Source organism: Microtus pennsylvanicus, chromosome 1, assembly GCF_037038515.1.
Source record: "Microtus pennsylvanicus isolate mMicPen1 chromosome 1, mMicPen1.hap1, whole genome shotgun sequence".
Taxonomy (NCBI): domain Eukaryota; kingdom Metazoa; phylum Chordata; class Mammalia; order Rodentia; family Cricetidae; genus Microtus; species Microtus pennsylvanicus.
Window position 1 is genome coordinate 122,786,158 of NC_134579.1, and position 10,140 is coordinate 122,796,297.

Genomic DNA, 10,140 nt, shown 5'->3' on the forward strand with positions numbered 1-10,140 from the left:
TTCCTGATTTCAGAGGAATCACTTTGAGTTTCTCCCCATTTAGTTTGATGTTGACTGATGGCTTGCTGTATATTGCCTTCATTATGTTTCTTACACAAGAGCTTTGTGATAACCATGTTACCCCAGCTTGCCTATCTCGTGCCTTTGACCCACACCCTGTGGCCATCCCTGTTGTGGGTGATCAGAGGGAGCAATGACAATGTGCAGCTTGTTCCGCCTGGGAGGGGGGTGCCAGGGCAAGCCGACTGCGCTATCGCCACGCTGCGTCCATCGGTGTTCTTGGCACAGCCATCAGGACAAGAGAGCATTCTTGGGGAGGCCAGAGAAAGAAGCAGTTGAACCGTCTGCCTGTCAGTGTGCATGCGTGCGAGTGTGTGTGCGCCCTTGTGGATACACAGGCCTCTGCACACAGCCAGAAACAGGCCAGAGGCTTGGAGTAGAGCTGAAAGAGATTTTAGGTGTAAGACCTCCCAGTTCTAGGTCGTGGTAGTGATAGGGATGGGGTTGACTGTAGTAAAGATAGCGATGATGAAGATGATGGTGTCCATAGTAATCGTGGTGATGGTGATGATGAAGGCTACTAATACCCACTGGCTGCCTGTTCAATTTTAAGGTGAGAGACCTAACACACACTCACATCTCCAGAGCCTGGCACACAGGTGCTGGTGTCTATTCCCATTTACAAATGAACAATCAAAGGCTGCGGGAGGCCATCTTGCCCAGAGCTGCATATCTAGTAACAGCAGAGCCAGGGCTTAAACCCCCAATCCCCTGGGTCTTACCCATCTGCCCTTTTATATGTCCCTAGAGGATGGAGGTAAGTAGCTCTGTCAATCACAGGCTTGGAAGTCCCGCCTCTCACTATCTCTGGGACCTGAGCCTCATTTCCACTCTAAACTAACGTCTTTTATGGTTTGACACTAATTTGGGGTTCAGTGGCTGAGTTCCATTCTCCCCTGCGCCCCTTCTTTCTATTTTGAGACAAGATCTCACTCTTTAATCCAGGCTGACCTCAAACGTGTAGTTCTCCTGCCTCTGCCTCTGCAACTTCTGGGATCGCGGGTGTGAGGCACCATGTGGCTGAGCTGTGGTTGTTTCATGGCCACATACTAAGTGTCCAGCAACTGCCCAACTTTTCTGTTGCTGTGAGATGGACCTCAGGGTCTCTGGCAATGGCTCTTTAGTGCTACCCCTCCCCCAACCCCAGGTCCTACAGGTTCTTGGGAGATCAGTGTCTTCACTTGAAAGTGAGGAAAGCGGAGGTGGACAGAGTTGGAGGGCAGGATGGAGACCAGGCCTGAGTGCCCTCCCCTGCCACCGCCCCGTCCTGGACCAAGGGGCGTGGCTTTGGGGCGTGGCCTGCCGGGGCCCTTATTGGCTGTCCCGAGTTTCCTCCGGAGAATAAAAGCCTGGAGCTGAGAGTCCTGCCAACCTTCTACTCTCCCAGGACACAGACAAAATCTACATCTCTCGCTGCTCTGTCCAGCTCCTTCTGTGCCAGGTACGTGGCCCCTCAGCCGTACCCCAGGACTGGCAGCTCGGGACAGCCAGAGAGAGGTACCCAGGGAAGGAGTGAGGGGCTGGGGCACATTTAGTTCAGTTCTCCGTGTTCTGATGGTAGGACCCTCCAGCTCAGGATGTCAGAAGGGTGAGATGTGACAGGCTGTGTTTACTGAGTGCTCGCATGAGCTAAATGACAAGGGAGGGACTTCTGCCCTGGAGCTCGGGCTCCACACCATTTGCCAAGACCCTCCCCTCCCCCCATCTACCTTACACCTTTTCCTCTCCTGACTCTTACCATCTATGGAGCCTGGTGGGACTGGCTTCTGGGTGGGAATCAGTACGGAGACGGCGTACCCTGTCCATTTCTCCAAAGGTCCCCAATGTTGCAGCCTGGGGCAGGGACCAAGTGGCGTACCCCAAAGCCACCTGGAAGGGGTCTGCATGGTGGGACCCACCCACTAACCAGAGACTGCATCAGGTGAGCCTTTTAGGTCCAGAGGAGACCTGGTGTATTAGGATGGGACCTAGCTAGGAGCTGAAGAAGAATAAAGCAAAGAAATTTGGAGGTATCCTTGTTTGGCATGCCCTTCTTCCCTGACTATCATTCAGTAAGTCTACCAGAAAGAGGCGCCTAGTGGGCTTGTCTGTAATCTGAGCACTTGGCAGCAGGAGAGTCACAATGACTTTGAGTCTATCTCTCTTGAGACTGAGGCAAGAGGATCACAATAAGTTTGAGTCTCATACCCACACAGGAGCACACACATATATACAAATGTACACATGCATGCACACGTGAGTGCTTATATATGTAGGTGCTCCCAAGAGTCACCATCTGCCTAGGCTTGATCCTACTTGTCTCTGGATCTCTCATAGGGCCTCTCATAGGGTTGCAAGGTGACAGTGGCTGAGCCAGTGTTAACCCAAATGCTTCCTCACTGTCGTGACTACCAAAGGGACCTCATGGTGCCATTAGCCAAACCTGAACTTGTCATGTAGCCTTGAGAGGATTCCTCTCTGTGTGGGAACTGTGTGATGAAGGTGAACCAGGGGTCTGTGTTGTCTCTCTGGTCCCCACGCCAGGAAAAAAAATCTGTTTATAAAAAACTAAGAGCTACCAGGTGGTGGTAGTTCACACCTTTAATCCCAGTACTCAGGAGGTAGAGACAGGTGAATATCTGAGTTCAAGGGCAGCCTGGTCTACAGAGCAAGTTCCAGCATGGTCAGGGCTACACAGAAAGAAACCCTATCTCAAAAAAGAAAGAGAGAGAAAGGGAGGGAGGGAGAGGGGAGAAAGGAAGAAGGAAGGAAGAAAGGAAGGAAAAATATGAGAAGCATTGAGAACCTTTCACAGCTTGATGCTGGAGTCTCAAGTCTTTGTTTTTGTTTTGAGATAGGGTCTACGTAGCCAAGGATGACCTTGAATGACTGATGTTCTTGCCTCCACCTCCTAAGTGCCAGGACACAGACCTGCACCAGATCAAAGGCTCATTTGAAAAAACAAATGTGTGTCCAACACCAGGCATGGCGGGGTACACCTGTGATCCCAGCAAAGGGAGACTGAGCACTTATATACGTAGATGCTCCCAAGAGTTACCATCTGCCTAGGATGAGAGTCAAAAGTTCAAAGCTAGCCTAGTAAGAACATACTGTTTGTTTGTTTGTTTGTTTGTTTTTAGCATATGTGGAACTGGGAGGTGGCTCAGTCCATAAAAGGGTTTCCTAGGAAAGCCCTTCCTATTAGGTCTTGTGTCCATATCCCCAGAACTCACATCAAAAATGCCAAGCGCAGCAAAAAAATACCTACAATCCCAGCACTAGAGAACAAGAGACAGAAGGATCTCTGGGGCTTACTGGCCAGCCAGTCTAATCAGTGAGCTCCAGGCTCAGTGAGAGACCCTGCCTCAAAAAATATGCTGGAGGGCAACTGATATTGCCCTCTGCACACATATGTGTATGCATGCAAGTACACACACACTCACTCACACACACACACACACACACACACACACACACACACACACAGTGTGTTTAAACAAGTAATATACAATAGGGCAAAAATGCTGAGCATAAGCCGGGCGGTAGTGGCGCACGCCTTTAATCCCAGCACTTGGGAGGCAGAGGCAGGCGGATTTCTGTGAGTTCGAGACCAGCCTGGTCTACAAGAGCTAGTTCCAGGACAGGCTCCAAAACCACAGAGAAACCCTGTCTCGAAAAAAACAAACAAACAAAAAAATGCTGAGCATGGACGGGTGCTGTGGACCCGAGGGCCACTCTCCACAGGGACCCCACTTGGCCCATTTCTTTCATGTTTGTTGACATACTCTGAGCTCATGGAAACAAATGGACTGAGGCTGGTTCCTGGTGACTTTGCAGAAACAGTCTTGCTGTATCCACACCCCCATCTTGTGACTCATTCTGAACCACCTTGTGCAAGATCTTTCCCCTAAACTTGCCCATGACTGCAGCCTAAGGATGTTTGTGCAAGACCCTTCCCCTGAACTTGCCTAAGTTTGAAGCCTAAGGATGTTTATGCAAGACCCTTCTCTTACAGTCTAAGGAAGTTTCTGAACCCATGACCTTCCAACTCTGGGAGGAGAGGGGGCCCAGCTGAGATTTTATTCTGTGCCCTTCCCTTCTCGTTGTGGGTATGAAGGAGGGATCGGAGAGCTCAGGAGAGCAGCTGTCTTGATCTTTTGTATCTCCTTCCTGCCTCCCAGCCATGGCAGTCCAGGAGCCCCTCCACGTGAAGACCCCGCTGCGTGACAGCATGGCCCTGTCCAAAGTGGCTGGCACCAGTGTGTACCTAAAGATGGACAGTTCCCAGCCCTCAGGCTCCTTCAAGATCCGAGGCATTGGACACCTCTGCAAGACGGTACAGGGCAGGGTGGTATCCTGGCAGAAAGGGCACTTCCTCCTACCTGACAGTTCTAGAGCCCGGTGTGCAGACGTATACCCAAGATTTTAGCACCCAGGGAATTGAGGCAAAAGGGTGGAAAGTGAGTAGCATCCTAGGCTGCATAAAAAGACCCCGTCTCTAATAATAATAATAACAAAATAATAATAATAAATAATGATGATAATCTTAAGGGCTGAAATTCTGATGGCTCAGCAATTAAGAGCATTGGTTGCTCTTGCAGAGAACCTCAGTTCCCAGTATCCACATGGCGGCTCACAAATCCAGGGGACTTGATGCTCTCTCTGGTCTCCAAGAACAACTACACTCACGTGCACATAAACAGAAATGAATAACTATTGGGCGGGAGAATTAGCTAAGCAGTTAGGAACACTTGGGGCTCACAGCATCTGAGTTGTTGGCTCACCTGTAACTCCAGCTTCGGGTCATCTGGTGCTCTCTTCTGCCCCCTGCAGGTAACACATGCACACATACACATAAATAAAATAAATCTTAAATAAAAAAACACAATCTTTCTAAAAAGAAAATAATTTTAGAGTAGGCTACACATATCAGGGTTCTCTCTGGCAATGGGGTGCCAGCCCATGAGAATACCTCAAGACACCTTCTCCCTTGCCCCAGCCAGTCTCCTTGGGAAGACAGGCCCAAGGGAGGGTGGTTCAGACACCAAGAGGAGGAAAGTGAGTCCCAGTGGGAGGGACGAGCCTAGGTAGGGACAGAGAGGAAGCCTGACCCCTCCTCTTGTCTCCACAGAGGGCAGCACAAGGCTATAGACATTTTGTCTGCTCTTCAGGTAAGTGGCCAGGAGGCTTTCTCTCCCTTCCTGTCCTGGACAGTGTGTCCTGAGGCCAGGTGCATCACCTCTCTGGGCCCTGGTCTCTGCAGCAATAAACCCACTCAAAGAAGTCCAGAGGCCACCTAGGAGGAGAGGGGAGTCCAGAGCCTGACAGGAAAGGGACGATGAGTCCCACCTGGGGTCCCAGACACACCCCTTCCATTGCTACCCTGACAGCGGGCAATGCAGGCATGGCAACGGCCTATGCTGCCAGAAGGCTGGGCATCCCGGCCACTATCATTGTACCTAGCACCACACCCACCCTCACCATTGAGCGGCTCAAGAATGAAGGTGCCACAGTTGAAGTCGTGGGAGAGGTGAGTGCAGACTGGCAGGGGGCAGGGCTGAGAGGGCTCCTGACGGCTGGACAGAGCCCCCATCATTGCATTCTCTTCCCGCAGATGTTGGATGAGGCCATCCAGCTGGCCAAGGCTCTAGAAAAGAACAACCCGGGCTGGGTGTACATACATCCCTTTGATGACCCTCTCATCTGGTAAGGTGGGGCCACCCCACTCCTTACTGCACCTATCTGTCTTAATGCGTAATCCCTGCTGGCTCTCCATGTTGCACACCCAATGTATACAGGAAAGAATAGACAAGCATCCAGATGCACACATCAGCAATGGGGAGGGGTGTCCCCAGATAGAGATTTAGGGAGATCATCTCATCGGGAGTGACTACGAACAAATGAGGTGGGGATGCACTGATGAAGCGCTAGCATCTGCCATGGGCAACTGAACCGCGGGCCCTGGGGACCCTGAGAGTCTGTGGGGAATGAGCATCCAGGGACTGTACCCACTGATGGGTAGGAAGTGGGGGTTTAGTCCACCTACTCCCGCAGCCCTCCTCTCTCTTGGGGGGATGTCACTTACAAGGAGTCCAGTGAAGCTATGGCTGGGTGGGGAGAGGGCAGGGACCAGTTCCGAAGGCCACCATTGCCTGGGATGGAAGCAAATACAGACCTCATCTGGCATCTTCAACCACCCGTTGTGTCTTAGGAAGCCCAGCCCTGACCTGCCACCCTTCTCCTGCCCAGGGAAGGCCACACTTCCATCATCAAGGAACTGAAGGAGACGCTGAGTGCCAAGCCTGGGGCCATTGTGCTCTCCGTTGGCGGCGGGGGCCTGCTGTGTGGAGTCGTCCAGGGGCTGCAAGAGGTGGGCTGGGAGGATGTACCTGTCATTGCCATGGAGACCTTCGGTGCCCACAGCTTCCATGCTGCCATCAAGGAAGGGAAGCTGGTCACCCTGCCCAAGATCACCAGGTGAGTCCAGGCACCTACCTCCCTGTTGTGCATGTAGTGAAAATGAGGCTTTGGCCATTTTCCCTAAGTTACCCAGGCACATGCATGGTACACCTGGGCCTTGAACACGAGTCTCTGTGTGGATAATGGCAGGCAATGCCGTACACTTCTTGAGATCCTCATGCCTCACTGCTTTGCTGGACACTTATCTGGCCTCCAAAATATGCAAGACCCTGGCTGATCCTGGACACAGGGTGGGAAATAAAACACCCTCTTGCCCACAAGAATTTATAACCAAACCCCAGATTTGAAGCTTAGACAAAATTGAACTTTGTTTCTCCCTAGTTAAAAAAGAAAAAAGCCTATTAGAGACAGCTCCTTGAAGCTGTGGGCCAAGTTCTTTGAGTCTGCTGCACCACCACGCTGAGTGTGCTGACCTAGGGCCCAAAGTGGCTGCCTTTGTGCCAACCAGCACAGCCACACTCCATCTGAAAACAGGAAGTGAGGGCAGAAGGATGCACCTAAATTTTTTTTGTTTTTTTCAAGACAGGGTTTCTCTGTAGCTTTGGAGCCTGTCCTAGAACTAGCTCTTGTAGACCAGGCTGACCTCAAGCTCACAGAGATCCGCCCGCTTCTGCCTTCCAAGTGCTGGGATTAAAGGTGTGAGCCACCACGCGGCAGACACACCCAAACTTTAAAGACAAAGTGGGGCTGCTCCTTGATTGACAGTAGGGTTATGCCTCAGCAAACCCATGATTAGAGTTAAAATTGTTGCGTGAGTTAAACCTGGTCTACCTTATCTAAGCTGTTTGGCACATAGCACTCTCAGACCAACCCTCAGCAGTCAGAGCTGTCTATGTTTCCTCTATTGCCCACTGGGCAGAACTTAGTTGTACCTTGCAGCTTGTACACCTAGCTGCAAGGGAGGCTGGACAAGGTTTGCACCAGACATCCTTGAGGGCTGTAGAAGAGACTTCTAGGGAGACGACACTTTCTGTCGGAGGGAGGGAAGGCTGAATCAGGTAAGGGATTCTTCCAGATTTCTGGGAATGACATCACTGTTGGGACTGGCATCCTGCCATGAAGTATGGGTGCAGTAGGGGGCATTCAAGCAGCCATTTTAGCCCCTAAGTTAATGTGACCTTGGGGCATCCACTGCCTGCCCCACCTTTGTTCCTGATTCCCGTTCTATAAAACTGAGTCTGGGGACTAGAGAGATGGCATAGAGGTTAAGAGCACTGGCTGCTCTTCCAGAGGTCCTGAGTTCAATTCCCAACAACCACATGATGGCCCACAATCATCTGTAATAAGACCTGGTGCCCTCTTCTGGTCTGCAGGCAAACATGCAGGCAGAACACTGTGTACATAATAAATATTTTTTAAAACTGAGTTTGGGAAGTGTGTGGCACCTAATCCTTTAGTAAGGACTAGCTCTCCCTATGTTAGGATGGGAGGGGACTATTTGAAAACCTCAAGTAAACCGAGGGACTAGGGATTCCCTCTGGAAGAGGAGGCCTTCACCTTGAGCTTGGCAGGTTGGGGTAGGAAGCAAGCAAACAAAGCAGGTCAAGGCTCCAGGCTGGGGACAGGGCACATCGGAGTCAGGCCAGTGTGATGTTGGAGACCACTGTGCAGGCTCCCGAGTTGGGCAGGGGTTGCCCAATCCCACCCCTCACCTGTAGTTCCTGCCTCTTACGTGCATCCTTCTGCCCTGTCTCCTACTCCTCTCCCCATTCCCATCTCCCAGTGTTGCCAAGGCCTTGGGTGTGAACACTGTGGGGGCGCAGGCCCTGAAGCTGTTTTACGAACACCCCATTTTCTCTGAGGTCATCTCAGACCGGGAGGCTGTGTCCGCTATTGAGAAGTTTGTGGGTACGTACCGCGGGACCTTTCGCCCTTCATTTTTCCCTCCTCGGCCTAGAATCCCTCGTGAGTGGAAGCTAAAGCTAGTCAGTGGTAAGAAGAAACACTGAAGTCACTCATCAGTGAGCCTGCATCTGCTTCCATCAGTTACTGGACGGATGCTCTCCATGACAATTAGGGTAGTCACCACTCTGGTGACATTAGATGGCCAGGTCAGGCACCCTCTCCACTACTGCTAGGAGTCTTAGCTGGGGTCATCCTGGTGGATTCCTGGGAGCCAAGCACTGGGCTGAGCTCCAGGAGTCCTGCTGGAGAGAAAGGCAGAGGGTTAAGGTCATGACAGGGGATCCCACAGAGCCCGTGGGAGCTCACTGACTCTGGACCAATAGCTAGGGAGTCTGCATGGGACCATCCTAGGCCTCTGCATGTGGCTGACAGCTGTGCAGCTTGGTCTGTGTGTAAGGCTCCTAGCAGTGGGGTCAGGACCTGTGCCTGGAACTTGAGTTGGCTTTTGGGTACCTATTCCCCATGTTAGGTTGCCTTGCCCTGCCTTGGTGCAGGGGGAGGAGCTTGGTCCTGCTTCAACTTGGTATGCCATCTTTGTTGACTACCATGAGAAGGCTACCACTTTCTGAATGGAGACAGGGAATGGTTGAGGGGGGAGGGTTAGAGGGAAGTGGAGGGGAGGGAGCAGGAAGAGAGGAGGGAGGGGAAACTATGGTCAGTATGTAAAATAAATGAAAAACATTTTAATAATTAAAAAAAAAGTGAGGCTGGTAACCATGACAGCAGGGAAGACAACCAGCCTTTCAAATGTCCATCTTGAGCTTCCTGGTAGCCAGAGTCAGAAGGGCAAGCATTGAGATGAGTTGGATTCGGAAGTGGTCTAAAATGGAACTCTCTTGGTTCAGCCTGGAACAAGATGGTCAAAAAGAACCTGGTGGTAGTGCAAGCCTTTAATAGCAGTACTCGGGAGGGAGGCAAGGGTAGGTGGACCTCTGTGAGTTCAAAGCCAGCCTGGTCTACTGAGTGAGTTCCAAGACAGCTAAGGCTACAGGGAAACCCTGTCTCAAAGAGAGAAAAAAAGGCCAAAAAGGATGAAAAATGGCACACTGTCAGCTACTAATAACCACAGCTCACTGCCCCACACCTAGGGGGCCTGAGAACTCTTAACACAGGCTGAAGAAACTGAGGCTGGATTCAGCCTGAACAGTCCCAGCCACAGTGCTGAGAGCTGACCAGCCCCCTTCCCCACAGATGACGAGAAGATCCTAGTGGAACCCGCGTGCGGCGCAGCTCTGGCTGCAGTGTACAGTGGCGTGGTGTGCAGGCTGCAGGATGAGGGCCGGCTGCCAAGGCCGCTGGCTTCACTGGTGGTGGTCGTGTGTGGCGGCAGCAACATCAGCCTGGCCCAGCTGCAGGCTCTCAAGGCACAGCTTGGTCTGAACGGGCTGCCCAAGTGACCCCGCACCCCTAAGTAGTGTGGGCAGAGGATGCACCTGACAGTGGCCCCACCCTCCTTTACCCGTGTTTATAATGTGCACTTTTTCATTGTAAATAAATAATATATATATATATATATATTTATAAAGCAAAGACTTTAGAGTTTTGTTTGTTCTTGACATGCGACCTACGTGCAGTGTAAGCCTCCTACTTCGGCCAGCCTCCAGAGTGCTGCTGTAACGGGCATTGGCAGGCACCCTGCCTCAGCTGCCCTGGTCCCCAGAGGAGCAATGCTCCCTACCCACGTACTAGTCACTTTGCCCCTACCCCAGGTCTCTG

The 10,140-nt window shown here is 51.7% G+C and overlaps 1 protein-coding gene across 1 annotated transcript; it reads left to right on the plus strand.

Annotated features, from left to right (window-relative positions):
- Positions 1-1,421: 1,421 nt before the first annotated feature.
- On the plus strand, positions 1,422-9,937 carry Sds (serine dehydratase). Its single transcript, XM_075982104.1, has 8 exons — positions 1,422-1,501; positions 4,221-4,375; positions 5,171-5,210; positions 5,430-5,569; positions 5,654-5,745; positions 6,289-6,516; positions 8,243-8,367; positions 9,616-9,937. Exons 2-8 carry the CDS (start codon positions 4,223-4,225, stop codon positions 9,819-9,821), a joined length of 984 nt encoding a protein of 327 aa, XP_075838219.1. The 5' UTR covers positions 1,422-1,501; positions 4,221-4,222; the 3' UTR covers positions 9,822-9,937.
- Positions 9,938-10,140: the final 203 nt, after the last annotated feature.

Bases quoted from the DNA above. Each gene is read 5' to 3' on its own strand.
- Sds (XM_075982104.1), top strand. From the start codon at position 4,223: ATGGCAGTCCAGGAGCCCCTCCACGTGAAGACCCCGCTGCGTGACAGC. The intron at 4,376-5,170 runs GTACAGGGCAGG...TTGTCTCCACAG, and splicing joins TTGGACACCTCTGCAAGACG to AGGGCAGCACAAGGCTATAG. The intron at 6,517-8,242 runs GTGAGTCCAGGC...CCCATCTCCCAG, and splicing joins ACCCTGCCCAAGATCACCAG to TGTTGCCAAGGCCTTGGGTG.